The sequence below is a fragment of the Ovis canadensis genome, chromosome 9, assembly GCF_042477335.2.
Source record: "Ovis canadensis isolate MfBH-ARS-UI-01 breed Bighorn chromosome 9, ARS-UI_OviCan_v2, whole genome shotgun sequence".
Classification (NCBI taxonomy): Eukaryota; Metazoa; Chordata; class Mammalia; order Artiodactyla; family Bovidae; genus Ovis; species Ovis canadensis.
The window spans coordinates 26,338,875-26,357,998 of NC_091253.1; the positions used below are offsets into that span (position 1 = coordinate 26,338,875).

General features: G+C 54.7%; 1 protein-coding gene across 7 annotated transcripts in view; it reads left to right on the plus strand.

Moving 5' to 3' along the window:
- Positions 1-19,124, plus strand: part of TRAPPC9 (trafficking protein particle complex subunit 9) — a 387,455-nt gene that overhangs the window by 79,598 nt on the left and 288,733 nt on the right. For all 7 annotated transcript variants that reach the window (XM_069600923.1, XM_069600926.1, XM_069600925.1 and 4 more), the window contains 5 exons: positions 1,961-2,106; positions 8,121-8,206; positions 11,228-11,354; positions 13,206-13,338; positions 15,311-15,474. In XM_069600923.1, coding sequence (XP_069457024.1) covers positions 1,961-2,106; positions 8,121-8,206; positions 11,228-11,354; positions 13,206-13,338; positions 15,311-15,474 — 656 coding nt within the window. The remainder of the gene's footprint in view (positions 1-1,960; positions 2,107-8,120; positions 8,207-11,227; positions 11,355-13,205; positions 13,339-15,310; positions 15,475-19,124) is intronic.

Genomic DNA, 19,124 nt, shown 5'->3' on the forward strand with positions numbered 1-19,124 from the left:
CGAGTGAGAGGCTTGAGGTCCAGGGGTGAAGCCCTCCTTGCTGTTGCCCAGCTGGTGGACCCTTCACTGTGTTCAGGTCTGCGGCTGTTGCAGGTGCGTCTCCCCCGGGCTGGATGCAGTGGGTGTGAGACGCTCATCAGTTGCCAGCGTGAGGACTTGCCGTCTCGCCCAGCACAGCACAGCCGGGTCCTTTGTGCACAGAGGGCTGGGATTTGCCGCTGTTGGTGATAAACTGCTTAGCCCTGAGGATACGGCTTTGAAAGATTTGGAAGCTGAGTTGGAAATCCAGCTTTTGGGAGCTTATTCATTCAACATTCACTGAGAGGTCCGCATTGGCGTGTTGCACCAGCGCTGGACTTGAGACAAATGAGGCCCTGGGTGCCCTGTCCTCAGAAAGCTCACGGCCAAACAAACAGAAAACTGAGCGATTCTGATCCTGTACGAGAAAAGCATGCCGAAGGGGCTTGCAAAGACAAGGAGGCAGAGAAAGTGCAGGACAGAGTCCTTTCTTGAGCTGTGGCGGGTGAGCACCACCTCTGCTCGGGTCATGGTGGGAACAGGTGAGGATCACACGTGTGACCTGGCCCTCCCCAGGGCCAGGCTCAGGAGCCGTCAGGGGTGGCCGGGAGCGGTGGGGCTGCTCATGTGCAGGAAAGGGTCGCAGTGGAGGCCGGGAGAGCTGAGAAAGGCGTGATGTCGTGGATTCCCTGAGGCAGTCTCTAGTTTATAGACACACACACACAGACATATATATGTAGTCAGCACAGATTAGCCTGTGCCGTGGCAGAAACATGGCCCCTAGAGTCTCAGAGATCAGCCCTTAGCACGGCCCAGGTTGACGTCTCCTTCACGTGGTGTCCGATGCAGATCGGGCAGGTAGCTTTCCAGGGTGGCTGACCTCCCCGAGGTCACTCAGCGATTGGGCGCATCCGTCTGCTCCATGTCCAGCCCCCAGGACTGCCTTGAGGAGGAGGCGGGGCACCGCTGGGGGTGCTTTGTCTCCGAGGGACCTGCACTGCTTCCCCTCCCGACCCTCCAGCCTTTCCTCCTGCAGAGGGGCTGTGGGTGGGGAGGGGCTCAGTGGCCCCCAGCCTTCTGACCCACCCTCTGCCCCTCACCGTGCCTTCAGTCTCACTCCAGGCCCTGACCGCTGTCTCGCCCCGCTGTCCCTCCCAGGGGCGGTCACAGTGCTGGAGCTGGAGGACATGCTGTGTCCGGCTGGCCCGTTTCCAGCTGTGGGGTTGGTCAGCATGCTTCCTCTCTCCTGTGTCAGTTCCTCGTTGAGGACTTGGAGGTGATGGTGATAGTACCACAGCTCGGGAGGGGATGAGGTTTAGTTGGGATGGCGCGTGGGCGACAGTGGGCACAGGCCTGAGGTCTGGCTCTGTGGACCGTGGGCCTTCAGTCCAGGCTGACTGGCATCACTAGCAGACATCCACAGCTGGAAAAGCGGCTTAGTGAGGCGCAGGCCGTGCAAATGCAGAACTGGACGCGCAGGTAAACAGAGGCAACGGGGCTGCTGCCCTTCGCCCGTGGCTCCTCCAGATGGCCTGGGTCTGCACCTCTGTTTGCTGCGGGCCTGCCCATCAGGAAGGAGGGAACCAGCTTCTGCAGAGCTGTGGGCATGGTGCCCACTGCGCCTCCCCGTATCCCCAGTGGTTTGTGTTACAGCCCAGGAGCCTCAGCGCAGGGAAGGCAGGCCCACGGCTGGCGGGTGCTGCCGTCCCGATGGAGCAGGCCGAGGGGCAGGCTCTGTCTGCCCACAGACATCCTCTCTCCTGGGACTGTCTGGTGGGTGGGGGCCAGTTGAGCTTGTCCTGCAGAGCTGAGTGCTTTTCCTCCCCTCAGCTTATCTGCTGTTTGATTTACTGTCCGTATAACACCAGATATTTGGTCGTATTTACGCTGAAGCCAAGCTAACAAGGCAGTTGAAGTATTTTTGTTCCCTTTGAAACAACAGGTGTGTGAAACTGCTGAACCTTCCTGCCAGCCTCCGGCCGCAGAAGATGAAGAGCTTACTGGGCCAAAACGTGTCGGCCAAGAGCCCCTTCATCTACTCCCCGATCATCGCCCACAGCCGCGGGGAGGAGCGCAGCAAGAAGATAGGTAGGCCGGGCCGCCGAGCTCCCGGGCCGTGTTTGGCCGCCTGATACCCGGAGGCTTGTCTGGACTTGAGCTCGTGAGACTTGACGCGGTTCATGTGAGCCTGTGGGATAGACCCTCACTCAGGTGTATGCCGTTTGCTGGCTTTGTCTGACTACTGCCTATAGGTCTGCCTTTTTAGTATCTAGTTCATAAAAGGAGGTTTTGTGAAAGTTCTAGAAACCAGAAGACTTCTGTTATTCGAGACTTAGATCAATTACAGAGGAGAGGTACTTGGAGACCAGGGTGCTTTTCCAAGCCTGGAGTGACTTCTGAATCATCCAAGGAGATTAAAGGTCATCTTTGTTCAGAACTGAATGGGCATAAGGGTGTCCCATCACTGTCCTGTTTGAAGGCTGGCAGTGCTCGTTTTGTGTCTCGCTGGCGATCGTTGCCTCTCCTGAGAGGCCTGGTGCCTCAGCAGGGCACTGTGACATTGTGTCTTGGGGCTGGGCGGGGCAGGACCACTCATTGCTGAGGACCCCTCACGGGCTTCTCTGTGCGCTCAGCCCCCTGCCGTGTTCCAGGACACGGCCCCCTCACTTTCCTGTCCCCGTGGCCCCCAGAGCTCCCCTGTGCCACCCTGTGCCTCCGTGTCCTCCCCCAAGCTGGCCGTGCAGCAGGCCTCATTCCTCGCCGCTCCCCCTCCTCGGACCCTGCACTCTTGGGGATTGTGGGCCCTGTGAGTCGCAGTGACAAAGCTGCAGGGCTGAGAGGCAGGTCACTGGTTGGTCGTTGCTGACTCTGTCTGAGACGTTTCAGTGGAAGACCTGCAAAGCTTGTGCAGCTCAGTGCTGGCTTCTCCTCTGTCTTCCTTTTTTCCTCCTTTCATTTTTACACCCCTGGCGTGAGAGAAGGCGTCCTGGCTTCTCGAGGCTCCCCCCAGGATATAGCAGTCCGAGTGCACTCAGCCACCACCCACATGCAGAGCTGAGCCCGCCTGCCGCGCGCTGTCTGCCTTCCCGCTCACCTCCTCCCGCCTGTCCGGCCCTGCTCCGCGGCCCCAGCCACACGACCGCTTGCTGTGTTTTGAACGTGACCTCTTGCTCCAGTCTCAGGGCTCTGCTCTGGGTAAATGACCGACTGCAGCAGTCTCCTGGCTCTTAGGGGAGCAGGGCCCCACCCAGCGGGCACTTGTGATGACGTTCTAGTTCTGGTCTGTGATTCTGAGAGACAGCCCTGGCCTCCTGACTGCTCCTCTGCTCTGGAGAAGATGCCAGAGAGGCTGGGAGCAGGGGGTGGGTGGACCTCGTGGTTGAGCGGTGGTGGAACTGGTCCTGGGCGTCTCCAGCACATGCCAGCGAGCAGTGCCCATCTGCCAGGGGACGCCTCCTTTGATCTCTTGGAGGTGGGGGGCTTGGGTCCTGTTTGCATCGGAGTCTCAGGGGTCTCTTGATGGTGGGCAGGCCACCTTCCGGGCCCCTTCCCCCCAGGTGGATCTGGGCCCATCATTGCAGAGTTAACAAGGTTTGTCTCCTGGACATTGTAGGAGTCTGGCTGCTCTTTTTGGGTCTAGTTCAGTTCAGTTCAGTCACTCAGGCGTGTCCGACTCTTTGTGACCCCATGGACTGCAGTATGCCAGGCTTCCTTGTCCATCACCAACTCCCAGAGCCTACTCAAACATCCATCGAGTCAGTCATGCTATCCAACCATCTTAGCCTCTGTCGTCCCCTTCTCCTGCCTTCAGTCTTTCCCAGCATCAGGGTCTTTTCTAGTGAGTCAGTTCTTCACATTAGGTGGCCAAAGTATTGGCATTTCAACTTCAGTACCAGTCCTTCGAATGAATATTCAGGACTGATTTCCTTTAGGATGGACTGGTTGGATCTCCTTGCAGTCCAAGGGACTCTCAAGAATCTTCTCCAACACCACAGTTCAAAAGCATCAATTCTTCAGCGCTCAGCTTTCTTGATGATCCATCTCTCACATCCATACATGACCACTGGAAAAACCATAGCCTTGACTAGATGGACCTTTGTTGACAAAGTAATGTCTCTGCTTTTTAATATGCTGTCTAGGTTGCTCATAGCTTTTCTTCCAAGGACCAAGCGTCTTTTAATTTCATGGCTGCAGTCACCATCTGCAGTGATTTTGGAGCCCAAGAAAATAAAGTCTCTCACTGGTTCCACTGTTTGCCCATCTATTTGCCATGAAGTGATGGGCCAATGCCATGGTCATAGTTTTCTGAATGTTGAGTTTTAAGCCAGACTTTTCACTCTCCTCTTTCACTTTCATCAAGAGGCTCTTCAGTTCCTCTTTGTTTTCTGCCGTAAGGGTGGGGCCATCTGTATATCTGAGGTTATTGATATTGGGTCTCATTAGGGTTGATGGTAAGTTTTCTCCCTAAAGGACGTTTTAGGAAACTTTCACCCATTTTGTGTACAGAAGCTTTTAGAGGTGATCTGGGGGACTGGAGATGTGAGACTCCTTCTCAGGACCAGCAGCATGATCTGTGGGGCTTCATGCAGAAGGAAAACGTGGGGCCCCTTTGCTCAAACATTAGGAAGACTTTGGAGACAGAGAAGGCCCTAAACAGAATGTGGGTCCCCCTGAGTCGGGCACCATATGGCTGCAAGGTCCCAACCCTTGACACTGGCGTTTCCTCTTCCTTCCTCTCTGACCTTTAGAAACTGCTGAGGCTTCCTTTTATGAAAAGAGTCCTCTGTACTTGCTGCAGAGGGTTTTTACTCCATCCAGTGATGCAGGTGTCATGCTCCCAGTTCATCGATGGGAAAATTAAGGCTGAGTGAATGTAAATTGTTGCCCTAGGTCAGGAAGGAAGTTAAGTGGCAGAGCTCAGGCTTTGTCCATGTTTATGACTCAAAGCCCAGAGACATTTTCCTTTATCTTTATTTTTTGGCCGCGCTGCGTGGCTCATGGGATCTCAGTTCCCTGACCAGGGAGTGAACCCACACCGCTGGCAATGGGACTGTGGCGTCTTAACCAGTGGACTGCCAGGGAATTCCCAGGGACTTTTTTCCTCGAAGACAGTGAGAACTTACTCTGAGCTGGGGATAAATTCAGTGGATGGTGCAGGATTTTTTTCCGGGATGTAACAGAAACTTCAGCCAAAATGCATGTTATTTGTTGGAGACCCATGGGTAGGCAAGTGTAATTTATATTCTGTGGCTTCTAATATCTTTCTGGCAGTAGACTCAGCAGCGAGTACCTGCCTGCAGGTTTGAAGAATCACATGTCTTTAACCCAGAATCCCCATCTCTATGAATCTCTGTGTGTAATTGGGGGGAGTTATCACAGCAAGGACACAGAGTATTAGAGGGGAAGAAACGCTGGGGGCTGCTCCTGGGACCATTTTCTGCGCTAACGTGGAGTAATTTACCAGTCTTTCCTTCTAAACTCCCTGCGCGGTGATGGGTGCGCATGTCCTGAGTGTGAGTGCAGAGAGGTGAAGGGTTTTGTGCCAGGACTTGGCGTGGCCGGGCTTCGTGCCGGGGTCCGCAGCTGCCTGGGAGGATGGACAGGCGGGAACTGTCCCATGGCCTCCCCGGGCTGCAGTTGCGCTCTCTGCGGGAAGGGGGCGCTAGACGCCCACTGCACGGGCTCCTCAGGGCTCGAGGGAGATGCTACCCCAACGGTACCCGGCGGCGCTGTTCACGCAAGGCTCTGAGCAGCGTCATGTGCGCTGTCCAAGGTGCTGGGGGGACAGTGAGAAATCAGGAGTGCCCCCTGCCAGATGGGTCCAGCCAGCGTGGTGGAAAGAGATGAGCTTGTCGACAGAAGCCCCCGAAAGACGCTGTTAGTCCACAGCTAAGACCTGCCTGGGGGCCGTGTAGCACTGTGGGGGGCCCTGAGACAGGGCTGGGTAATAGCCTCCAGTGCTGGCCCTTCCCGAGGTTTCCGGGACAGACTGTGGAGGCACGCCAAGACCCAGGGAGGAGATGATCTCTTGTCAGACATTAATAACTGTTCCTGTAATAAAGATTTATCCCAGGTTTACCTTTAGCGACTCTGACTGTGCGAGTATAGACGATTCCTTTCAGCACCCCAGGAAAATGAATTTTAAAATGATGGTCATTTGACCGTGACAGAGAAGACAAACAGCTCCCTCACTCTCAGGCAGCAGCCTGTTAAAACAAACGCCGTTTTCCTCGGCTGTGAGGGAGGGCTGGGCGCTGACCGCGGAGGCAGTGATGTGCTCGGGGTGCTGCTGAAGGCGGGCTGGGGGCCCTGTGCCCTGCAGCAGGAGTTCCCAACCTGAGGCGGGTGAGGAGGGCTGGGTTCCTGGAGCCAGCGGGGAACAGCAGCCAAGGCTTGGGGGCCAGGCAGACGGGAGGCGGGCCCGGCGGCCTCATTGGTCAGGGCCGTGGATGATGGATGGTTCAGCCTACCATGTCCTTCTTGGTGAGTGAGGATGACCTGTGCCCTGCTGACCACTGCGCCGTGTTGTTAAGACTGCATACGGGCACCTGCTTGCACAAGCATTTTAAGAGCCAGCTCACCTGGTGGGCTGCTTCTTCACTGCGTGCAGGTTCAGATGCCACAGGCTTGGTGCAGCCTGCCTTAGTCTCTGTGCGAGGGCCTGGTGCAAAGTGTTTGGGGGAAAATGGTGTCTTTATGAAAGCCTATGAAGCTGAAGAATGCTGGTCAGTAAATCTTAGTGTCTGCTCTAGGAGAAGCCCTTTATCCACCACTGTCCGTTCTAGACACTTCTCTGAGTTCAGAGACCTGGCTTGAATCCCTGCCACACCACTTGCTGGCTTTGTGATTCCCAGCGCATTTGTTAACCTGCTTGGACCTTGGTCCCTGCCTTGTAACATGGGATTGTGGTACCTCCCTCACCAGGGCATGATGCGGAGTCAGACAGCCTTCCGAGGGCTGGCCAGTGGCTCCTGCCCTGCACCTCGCTTGGTGCTCAGGTCCCTTCTGAATTGCCCAGTGGAGTATCTCAAAGGAGGAGAGGGCAGTGGAGCGGGGGTGGGGACTGCACAACAGATGACCACTGACTTCGTGGCTTAAAGAACACAAATGTATTTTTCTCACTGTTAGCGTCATGAGTGCAGCCTGTGTTAGTGTGGGCCTCTGCTCAGGGTTGCAGGCTGAGGTCCAGGTCTCAGATGGGGCTGTGTTCTCATCGGGAGGCTCGACTAGGCAGGGTCTGTTTCTCACCTCCCTCGGGTTCTTGGTTCCCCAAGGAACCAAGGATTGTGGGGCTGAGGTCCCTGTCCACTGCTGGGTGTCACCTGGACCAGTTTCAGCTCATCGCAGCTGCTCTCAGACCCTGGCCACCTGGCCTCCTCCACACACCTGCTCACGTGTTGAGTCTTCTCACTCAGGGTGAGCAGGTTCCCTTCCAGGGCTCTTTGGAGAAGACCAGGTCCTCCTGGGATAATCTCCCTTGGGGTTAACTCAAAGCCCACTGCTTTGAAGGCTTGGGGCCCCACATCACATATGAAAACCTCCTCCCCCTTTGTTACAGAAAATAACCAATCCTTATGTTCACACTTGGGAAAGAGGATTACACAGCATATACACCAGGGATTGGGGGTCATCTCAGAATTCTGCCTCCTGTACATGTGGAACTGCAGCTGGCCTGGGTGTGGTCAGGGAGGAGGCGCCACCATCTTCTCTCACAGACTTCAGGACGGAAAGAGAACCACGCTCTGTGCCACTTAGAGTTGACCACGGTGCCGTCTCCCTGAGCGCCAGCCTCGGGCCTGAGAAGGTCTATGTGACGAGTGGTGGCTCTCCACCAGGAGCTGTGCCGTCTGGTTACTTCCAGGTTCATGAAGCTGCTTTTGGCTCCAAGCAAGAGAAGCGTCAGTCACAGGCCATCCAGGTGGCAGTGACAACGGGCTCGGCTTTGGAGAAAGCTAGCAGCAGCGTAGGTTTAAACTGTGTCTCTCAAGGTGGTCATAATGCCCCTGCTTCATTGGGAAATGGCCAGAGGCGTGATCTGAAGCCACGGGAAGCATGCAGAAGCACCAGCTAACACACGGATTGCTTTGTGTGTGTGTTTCTAGATTTCCAGTGGGTTCAAGGAGATGTGTGTGAAGTTCAGCTGATGGTGTATAACCCAATGCCGTTTGAGCTCCGAGTTGAAAACATGGTACGTAGCACCAGTCATTTGACCCTTTTGGGCTAAACATCAGTTCACCATTGATACGTGTTTCTTAGTTAGTATTTGAGTCGTACTTCTTATGATATATGTCTGTTTTTAAGATTTGTTTTGCCAAAGATTATAATCTTCTTGTGAATGAAGACCACGTCTTGCATTCCCCCGTTTTTAGAGCTTGGTCCTCAGTAAGTGTGTGAATCACTGAACAAAAGACATCTCGGATTTGAACACACACAGAACTGAGTTGACGGAATGTAATATTTGAAATGATCATGTTGAAATTCATATGAGAGTAGCGAGGCTACAAAGTGTATAGTATGCCCCCCACTCAACCTCACTGTTACTTCACTGCTCAGGATGACAAGATGACCAAGGCCTCTTTATTTATAAGAGAATAAGTGACTGCAGTGCTAAGGCGAAATCTGCCTCGGGTTTCAAATCAGGTGTCAGCCTGAGTGTTAAATGCCCACTCTGCGATGGTGTCTGCCAAAGCTCCTCCCTAGCTCCGCAGTGTCTGCTTCTCCACGCTGGACCTCGTGTTCCCGGAGGAGAGCCCTGCACGTGCTGGGTGGATTCCCGTCCTGCAAGTCTTCTCTGTGCTCATCATTGTGTGGGTCCCCTTTGTTACTTCCCTGTGACGTGCGAAGGGCGCTGTTAGCTGGGTGATGCTTTCCTCTGGGGTTTTATGACTCGTGTTCAGAGCTTGCCGAGTGCCTAGGCCACGTGTCAGGCCAGGCCTCTGCTCCATGGTCAGGGTGCAGGAGGGGCTGTGGGACCTACGTGGAGGGTCGGGGAGGCCCCGCTGAGGACACAGGATGAGTGGGAGCTCGCAGGCAGACTGGTAGTTACTTAAGATGATGTTTGGGCCTCTGGCATGAGGCATGGTTTTCCCACGTCCCTTGGAGCTCTTAGAAATTCAGCTGAGTATTGAGTGGGCAACCTGAGGTCCCCCCTATAAGAGAGCCACCTATGAGGATGAGCATTCCCTCCTCCTCCTTTTGCACAAGAACATGCCAGCCTCGGGGCTTAGCTCTTGGTCAGGCCTTGTAGTGGCTTTGTCTCCTGGCCTAAGCCAGGAATAACATTGAGAGTTGTTCAGAGAATTTTCTCTAAAGTGGTTAAAGTATCATATGCCTACTGTTTCTTATACATTTCTATTTAGGCTTAACTTTAACTGGTCGGAAAGTAATACCTGCATTTGGGACTTCCCTCATGGTCCAGTGGTTAAGAATTCGCCTTGCAGTGCAGGGGATATAGGTTCAATCCCTGGTCAGGAAGCTAAGATGCCAACTAAGTCCCTGCTCCACAACTGGAGTCCATGTGCCCCAACAAAGTGCTGACACAGCCAGATAAATGAATTGATTTAAAGAAGTAATATGTGCTTTTATCAAAAACTGAGGAAGAACAAAGAATAAAATTTACCACTAGGAGACAGCCCACAAATCATATTCAGAATTAAAGAATTACATTGCGAAATGTTTCAAGTGTGGGAAATGGCACAGGGAAGAGCCACACCTCGGGTATCCACCGTCGCAGTTAGCAAGTGCTCACGGTGGGCCATGCTGGCTTTAGCTATTTTAAAAAGAAATCAAATGCGAGTGTATTTTGCCTGGAGACAATAGCCACCTAATTGGTTTCTCCGCTTCCGTTCTTGGCCACGTCGTCTGTTTCACACGTAGTTAGATCATTTCATGCTCTTGCCCAGACTCTGGGCGCAGGCGTGCTCTCTGTCACTAAGGGAGCCTTGCTTCTGGGTGCTTTCCACAGACAGAGTTAGAAACAGTGTGCATGCATGCACACATGGGCACGTGCTCACGCGTACCTGCCACATGCATCTGCATGTGTGTACATACATGTACGTGTGCCCAAGGGCACACGCACACAGATACAGGCTTCACAGATCCCAGTCATCCCTTCAGGTCCGCTCCATCTCCAGAGGGCTCTCCTTGCCTCCTTCCACATCCATGTCCTTGCCTCCCCTGTGAGAACGTGGCTTGGGGCAACACCAGTGTCCCCTCACCTGCCTGCTCCTGGGATGGCACGCCCTCCTTCATGTAGGTCTTCTTAATGCCCCTCTGCCGTCTTCTGCAGGCTTCAGTGCAGGACTCTCACCCCTCTCAGTAGGCTGACTCCAACATAGGGGGTGTTTTTGATCTCTTGTTAATGGTACTTAAAAAAAAAGCGTTTATTTATTTCTTTATTTGGCTGTGCTATGTCTTAGTGGCGGCATGTGGGATCTAGTTCCTTGACCAGGGATCGAGCCTGGGCCCCCTTCCTTCTGAGTCCTAGCCACCGGACCAGCAGGGCCGCTCCCTGTTCATGGTATTTTTGCTGTTTCGTCTTCTCACGTGGTTATTGCTCGGTTACGGAGATACTTCTGCTTTGTGAATGCTGACTTTGTTACCGGGCTGTTGTTCACGTTTCCTCGTAGGCACCACAGGCTTTTCTGCAGCTTTTCTGTGTAGCTGATCGTCTCCATGCTGTGTCTTCTCTCGGCTGTTGTGCTGGCCAGGGCCTCCGTCACGGTGCCAAGGAGAGGGCCCGAGCGCGGGGAGGCCCTGCAGTCACGGGCGGCTCCCAGAGGCCACGCAGCCTGTCTCCTCCCCCGCCTAGTGTAGGGCCCGGCTCTTAGAGAGATGGACTGATGGTTCACAGACGCACCGGAGGAAGATTAACCGATTGCTTTCCATGTGCCATATTTTTTTCATTTTGTTCATAAGCAAAATATTTTATTTTTTCTTTCTGTTTATGTTCCAGCTTGGTAAAACAACGAAACAGCACACACATTCATACTGTGTCAAGCAGGGCTGGTATTGAAGATGGAATTGTTGTTCAGGCGCCCCTGGTGCTGCCCACTTCACGACTGTTTTGTAACCATGCTTCTAGGCCGTCTTTTGTTCACGTCACTAAGGAGTCCTTGTCTTCTGAGTCCCAGGTGTTCCTGCTGGCTGAGCGGGGGCTTTGGGTCCGGGTGGGGGCTGCACTCACTGTGTCCTCTGCCGCCCGCTGCAGGGGCTACTCACGAGCGGAGTGGAGTTCGAGTCTCTCCCCGCGGCACTCTCCCTCCCGGCTGAGTCTGGTCTTTACCCGGTGACGCTCGTCGGGGTCCCGCAGACGACGGGGACGATCACTGTGAACGGTAAGGACAGCTCCTTTCTGGCTCTGGTTCCGGGGGCTTCGGACTCCTGCGCCACCATGGAGGGTTCGCCGCAGACAACCGTGCAGAGGGCATAGGGTGTGGTGTCGGCTGCCGCGCGCCAGTCTGTCTTTCTTGGACCACAGGCGCACTCTGAGGTTCTCCCCCTGGGGCTATGGCCCCGCCACCCTTCTCTCCTCTCTTTCCGTCTCCGCCTGCTGCCTCGGGCAGTCTGTCTGTCTCCTTTCCCGTCCAGACCCCTCTCCTGGACCTGCCTGTCCTGCACTCACTCTCCTTGTCTGTCTCCAGGGCGTGTCACACTCAGTGTGTCCCCACCCACCACCCCCACGTCGCCCCTGCCCCGTGGTCCCATCCCAGGGACCCAGGCCCCGTCCCTGGCCAGGCACCAGGGGTCATCCTGGACTGCTCCTGTCTCCCCCTCACTCCCCTTACGTTACTGCCCGTGTTGTCAACACCCTCTGCCCCTCCGCCCTCTATCGGGCTTGTCACCGAAGCATCAGGACTGGTCTTTCTGCCCTCATTCTTCCCGTGGTGCGGCCTCGTGACCTCTCCGCAGCGCAGGCCTCTGGGCTGGAAGCAGTCCTCCCTTCACTGCGCTCCCCGCCAGGGCTCCCTGTCTCAGTCTGGCTGCGTCGCTGGGCCCCGTGCATCTGGGCAGGCGTGGAGGGCCCATCCTGGGCACGCGGCCTGCGTCCCGCCCCCTGCTCGCGCTGTCCCTCTGCAGGGGGGCCTTGAGGCCTGGCTCAGGTGCCCCTGCGGTGCCCACCCGGCCTTGCCCTCCCTCCACCATGGCAGCCCTTGCTTCACATCATGCCCGCCATGGCCTGTGGGCCCACTTCTTGCCAGCCGCATCTGGCTTTCTTGGCTGGATCCTCACACCTGGCACATAGTAGGTCTTCAGTATCCATTTGGTGGCTGAAAGTCAACATTCACTGGGAAGGGAGTCTGTTTAAAAGGAGGCTTTGAAGGACCATACTTTATTATTATTATTTTTTAAAATATTTTTTCTTTATATATATATTGTTGAAGGACCATACTTTAAGAAGAAGGAAATGTGGGTGCCATGAATTGGAGCTCTTTTAAGTCGAGGGCTGTATCAGTGCCCTGTTTGTCTCCACAGTACCTCTTGCTTCTTGTTGAGTATGTAGACGTTTAATATGGATGCAGAGAAGTTGCCACCCTAGGTACTTACCATCAAGTGTTACTTGATTTTGTTACACGGTGAATGTTGTTTATAATAATTACCTCAAATTTCAAAAGCCATTTCCAAGCTTTGCTTAAACAATTTCAAGTGCTTATCTAACCTGAGGAGTGTTTCTTAAATGAAAATTTTGCTAATCGTAAATTACAGTGTTTGTACGCATTGAGCAGATTGCCACATCACGTAACAGTTATAACAATAATCGACTCTTGAACTTTCATCTCTCAATGCAAGATTTTGAATCACTTTCTTTCAAATACTTATTAAGTCCCATTATGTCCTGGAAAGGGGTATAAGCTCTCCTTTTCATTTTAGGGATGGATAAATTTGAAAAGCAAATTAGTGAAAGGGATGAGACACTGATTGTGAACTTGGGTGACGTTTGTGGTTTGTGTCCTGTTGGTTGGACGCAGCCCACCTTGGAGCGGGCTTGCGGGCCCAACTCTCACCTCTGCTCGGGGACATAAGGCTGTGAACTTGAGCTCGGGAGCCGTGGGCCTGCTGGGCAGCTGACGGGCCCTGAATCTCAACTCAGGTCGGAGGGGACCCTGTGCCCCTGTCATCCATGGGGCCCCCTTGGGCGTGAGCCATGAAGCCTTTCCAGGGGGTGAAATTTGGCCTTTTGTCCCCAGGCTACCACACCACGGTGTTTGGCGTCTTCAGCGACTGTCTGCTGGACAGTCTCCCGGGAATCAAGACCAGCGGCTCCACGGTGGAGGTCATCCCTGCACTGCCCCGCCTGCAGATCAGCACGTCTCTGCCCAGGTAGCGCCCACGGGCACCGGGCCTGCTCGCCGACCCCAGGGCCCCCGGGACCCCTGTGCTGCACGCTGTGGCCAGAGCCCGGGAGCCGGAGTTACCCTCTGACCTCGCGACCTCTGACCTCACGGCCAGAGTGTGAGTGTATTCAGGGGACCAACAGGCAGTGCTCTGCTTGCAGCAAACTGGAGCAGAGTTGAGGCGTTTCTTACTAAGATCAGAACAAAATGTGAAATTAGCCTTTGGAAATGTCATTTTTATGAGAAACAGTTGAGGCTTAAGAGAATTTAAGAAGTCTTATCTTCTAAAATAAAAACAGTCCTTTTTTTCCCCTCTAGCATTTTAGGAAAGGATAAGGAAGGAAGAGAAATCTCAGAGGGAATGGCTTAATGCTTTCTGGTGTTTCCACTGTTTGCTCACTGAACAATATATGTATGTTTAGGTCATACTGCATTTCATTTAGTATCATAGATTTCTCTTTGCATAAATATATAACATAAGCTAAAAGCTTTCTGTTTTAATTGCTTAAAAAAGTGCATCATGAAGCCATCTCAGAATCACATCCCCATTCATTTCCCTGCTGTTGGGATTTGGGACCGTCTCAGTTTTTGCTCATACGGATAATGCTTTATTGTTTATCCCTTGGGCTGCCTTTCTAAATGTGTCTCGGCATTTTCTGAGATGTTTGGAAGGTTCAGTTGCTTACTCAGTGGGCCCCTCCTTGGTGCCAGCCTCGCCCACCTCCCCCCACACCCCCCAGCTTAAGCCGGGCATGTGGGGCGCGGTCTTTGGGACCGTCGGCTCTGTGTGCTGCGCTGCCTTCTGCTTCCTCCCTCCTCTTTCCCCGCCGTGCCAGGGGCTAGCACCCTCTCTGCTTGTGTCAGCTGTGTTTCAGTTTTCCCAAATACTTTCCCTGCAAATCCAGGTGGACTACAGTTCTCACCTGAGGAGGGCTCTGTGATGAAATGTGGAAAGAAGTCACTTACAGTGAGGGCTGGAGTCACTTATCCTTACTTGACAGAGAAAATTTATTTCTTGATTCACAAGCAGCTCTAAAGGTATAAATTGCCAAGGAGTTCACGTTGATTCTCTATGCTGTTGTTTTTGGAGAACGGGCTTTGGATGTGCTTTTTGACTCCACCTGCCACACGCGCCTCCCTTGTTGATGGCTGGCATTTGTCCCCATTCTGTCTCCAGAGCCTCCTCCCTGTGGTCACAGTGACCTCCTGGCCTGGAAGTGGCTTTGCCACTTGCATTGGGAAGGGGACACCAGGGTGATGAGGACTGTGGGCTGAGTGATGGTCATTAGGACTCAGGCCAGAGTTTCAGACCAGCGCTGCAGTGCCACTGCCTCAGGGGCGCGTTGGGCGAGCCTCGGGGTCTCCGGACTCTGGGCTGTACTCCGCGTGGCCCAGGGCCCCGCCTGGCCGGTGCCGAGGGCCTGCCAGCTGCCCCGGCTCCCGTCAGGGGTTTGCCAGCATCGCTCGTTGATTTTACTGGGATGTGGAGGCTGCTGTTTGTGCTTTCCACTTGCCTTTTCCCCCAGCTCCTATGTTGTCATTTCGAATGGTTCATTTGAGTTTTCTCCTTCAGTCTGTGGATTTTCCGGGCATTTCTGAGATTTAAAAATTTTTTGAGCAAGCAGCACGCTTAGGGATCCTTTGAAGTAATTCGTTGTTTCACCTTTGCCCTCAGCATGATCCAACGATTATTCTTATGGTTCACACACACATGAGCCAGTAAGGCCAGTGAGAGCCTTATCTTGTGACCCAGAGCGCCTCTGTGTGTGGACAGTGCTCAGCGCATAGCGACTCGCCCTGGAGTTCCTGGTTGCTGGGCGCTGATTCTGCGCTGAAGCCACGGCTCCCTAGTCCGTGTGTCTGGAGTGCTTAAGTGTGGTGATGCGCATGACTCTAAAATGCCATCAGTTTTTTTTCTGTTTTTCTAGAACGGATTATAATTCTTACTCTTATTTTAGGTCTGCACATTCATTACAGCCTTCCTCTGGTGATGAAATATCTACTAACGTGTCTGTGCAGCTTTACAATGGGGAAACCCAGCAGCTTGTCGTGAGACTGGAGAACATTGGGCTGGAGCCACTGGAGAAACTGGAAGTGACCTCGAAAATCCTCACCACCAAAGGTAGGGGCTTGTCATGGGTTTGACTGCAGAAGTATTTATCTTTTTTATTTGCAGAAGAGACACTTTGCTTTTTTTTTTCAATACCCACACCATGTTGCATCGGGGTGAGCAGATTAACAGTGTTGTGGTAGTTTCAGGGGAGCACCCGAGGCACTCAGCCACACACGCACCTGGGTCCACTCTCCCCCAGACTCCCCTCCCATCCAGGCTGGCGCTGAGCGTTGAGCAGTGTCCTGTGCTGTTTACAGGAGGTCTTTGTTGGCTGTCCACTTTAAATATAGCAGTGTGTTCATGACCTTCCCAAAGTCCCTAAGTATCCCTCCCTTGCACCAGCAACCATAAGTTCATTTTCTAAGTCCGTGAGTCAGAAGAGACCCTATAGATAACCAGTGTCCTGAAAGTCTAAGAACCTCTCCCACTTTTAATTTGATGCCTCTGTGAAGTTGTTATGTTAAGTGTGCGTGAAGAACTCACAGAGGAAGGTAACAGAGTGCAGAACACACCTCTGTATCGCCCGTGCTCTTCACACCGATCAGGTCCTCAGCAGGCGTGTCCTGGAATGAGTGAGCAAAGAAGAGCACGTGCAGGCTCGGAAGGGTACCATCTGGGACCCGTCTGCCCAGCCCGGTGCCTGCTGTGGGTTCAGCACTCAGAGCCTGTGCACCCCCTCTTCCAGTGATGCCGTTCTAGTTCTAAGCCACACGTAGCTCGGGCTCACAAGACCTGTCTTACATTTTGGATTCAGCATTTGCTCACTGTTTATCCTTCACATGCCTCAGCTTCCTCCTGGGTAAGCAGGGGAGGTGGTCCTGACATGGTAAGCTGTCCTAGGAGCTGAGTGAGGCCACAGAGGGACCTGGTCAGTGAGGTGAGTGAGCAGTACTGATTGAAGGGGCATGTGCTGTGTAGGAGGAGGGCTGGGCATTGAGAGGAGTAAGTGGAAATAGGATCAGCTCATCTAAGGAAGTTAGAGAAACTGTACCATCCATGGAGGCCAGAGGCAAGGGCAGCACTGGGAGAGCAGGCTGGTGGGGCTCCGTGCTCCTCTGCTCTTGACTTAGGAGCTAGGTGAGCAGGTGTCCCCGGGGGCCTGGGTGCACCTGGCCCGTCGAGAGCAGTGCCCTGGCTCTGGCGGCGAGGGTGTCCTCTCCGAGAGTGTCTCCAGGGTTCGATGCCGGGCGGGGGGCTTCAGAACTGCTGTGCCAGAGTCCAGTCACGCCGTCATCCTGGGGGAGTGGCGGCTGCCCCACGGCCCCTCTGCTCCAGGCCGTCGTCGTCATTTTATCCACGGTGGGGAGGGGGTCTCAATCTGCGTGTCCCCGATGACCAGCGACGCTGAGCACCTCTGCTGTGGCCATCCTCTGAGAGTCCACTCTTGTGCTGGCCCTCTCTCCTTTTCCCCAGTGGGTGTTCTGCCTTCTCTGTCTCTGTGTCCGTCTGCCCCTCTCTCCTGGCCCGCAGGCAGTCTCTGATCCTGAGTGTGAGTTCAGAGCTGGAACCATGTGGCGTGAGCGCCCACTCCTGCCCATGGCTGCCGTTCTTTCGTTCTTTCTCTGCCATGCCCGCCCGTGGCTGCTGCTCCTGCCCATGGCTGCCGTACCTTCTCCGCTGTGCCCACCCGTGGCTTCCGTCCTCTCTCCGCCGCACCCGCCCATGGCTGCTGCGCCCACCCATGGCTGCCGTCCCCTCTCCTCCGCACCCGCCTGTGGCTTCCGTCCTCTCTCCGCCACGCCTGCCCACGGCTGCTGCTCCCGCCCGTGGCTGCTGTCCCCTCTCCACTGCTCCTGCCCGTGGCTGCCATCCCTTCTCTGCTGCTCCTGCCCGTGGCTTCCGTCGTCTCTCCGCCATGCTTGTCCGCGGCTGCTGCTCCTGCCCGTGGCTGCCATCCCCTCTCCGCCGCGCCCGCCCGTGGCTTCCGTCCTCTCTCTGCTGCGCCCACCCGTGGCTGCTGCTCCTGCCCGTGGCTGCCATCCCCTCCCCGCCGCGCCCGCCCGTGGCTTCCGTCCTCTCTCCGCCGCGCCCACCCGTGGCTGCTGCTCCTGCCCGTGGCTGCCGTCCCCTCTCCGCCGCGCCCACCCGTGGCTGCTGCTCCCGCCCATGGCTGCCATCCCCTCCCCGTTGCGCCTGCCCGTGGCTGCCATCCCCTCTGCACTGCGCCCATGGGCACGTGGAGCTCTTCGCGGCGGCGCGGCTTTCCTAGCCCCTCTTTTGATTTGGTGTCTCGGAGTCTTTGGGGGAGTTTTGATAATCCTACCTTAATCTCATCCTTTCTTCCCTTTCCCTCCTCTTTTCAGGAGCAAGCACTTATGGATTAGGTAGAAAATGCCTCCCTGACATGAAATACCTTATCTGGTATTCTGAATTTAATTAATTGGTTATAGGAGTTGGTGGATATTTGAACAAGTGAGCTAAAATTAAATGACAGAAAATTGCAGAGTATATAATGGTAAAAATGTTCACATCTCCCGTAATTTTCCTTGGCTTCACAGCTCAGCCACTAGAAGATATCTTCCTTTTCTCAAATAAACCTAAACAGTCACCATGTGTCCATTATTCATTGCAACTGCTTCTCTCTGAAGCTCAGTTCCTCTCATTTCTCCTTTGGGAACCCCTGACGTCCTTGGCTCTGCAGGCCCCACATCGCCGGCCTCTGCCCCAAGCTTCAGCTTTTGTCACTTCTTCCCTTAAGCTCTCATTGCGTTCGTCGTCAGGAGCTAGTTTCAGCTTCTTAGATGTTGGTGCTGTTTGTGAACTTGAGGATAAACGCCCTCCTGTGCCTGGAAGCCAACCTGCTCACTTCTGTTCCCGCCTTTGCCTTCCTCCACGGGGTGACTGGGGTCCCCTTGTCTCAGAGGCCCTGGGAGACTTCTGAGGAGCCCTTCCACTCCATGGTGTTGCCGCTGCTGTGCCGGTCTCCCTTCAGCCAGCTGTGGGTCTCTCAGAGACAGCCAGTGTGTCTCCCCTTTGGTTCCAGGCGGGTCCATGGGCGGTGCTCAGTCCCAGGGACTGTCCACGGAGAGGGACACGGCCGCTCAGTCATGTCCGACTCTGTGCCACCCCATGGGCTGTTGCCCGCCAGGCTCCTCTGTCCATGGGATTCTCCAGGCAAGAACGCTGGAGTGGTCGCCATTTCCTCCTCCAGGGGATCTTCCTGACCCAGGGACTGAGCCCACATATCCTGCTTTGGCAGGTGAATTCTTTACCTGATGAGCCACTGGGGAAGCCCCATTTAGGGAAAAAAAACTTCTCGCCACAGTGGGAGTAGAGGGGACATGCGCTCAGCTGGCCGGTCGTGTCCGAGAGGGCTTTTCCCCTTTCCAGGGGGGGTCTTGATGGGCCCGAGCCAGGCCCACTTGTCAGGTGAGGTGTCACGGGGGTGGAAGCGTGGGAATCGCCGTGAGGCCCCCCTCAGAGCCCAGCTCCGTCCTTCCGTGCGCTTCTGCCCACACTGTCCTCTCACACCGTCTCCCGGAAGGGCCGTCAGCAGCTCGGTCGTCTCAGCGCTGCCTTTCTCAGGGTCCCGCTTTCGGGGCTGCCCTGCCTGCGGTGTTCCTATGCTTTCCAACCCTTCTGGAGCTTACTCTCTGTATCAGCCATCCCCTCCCTCTCCAGCCTTTCACTCTAAAAATACTCAGGCATATGGAGAAGTG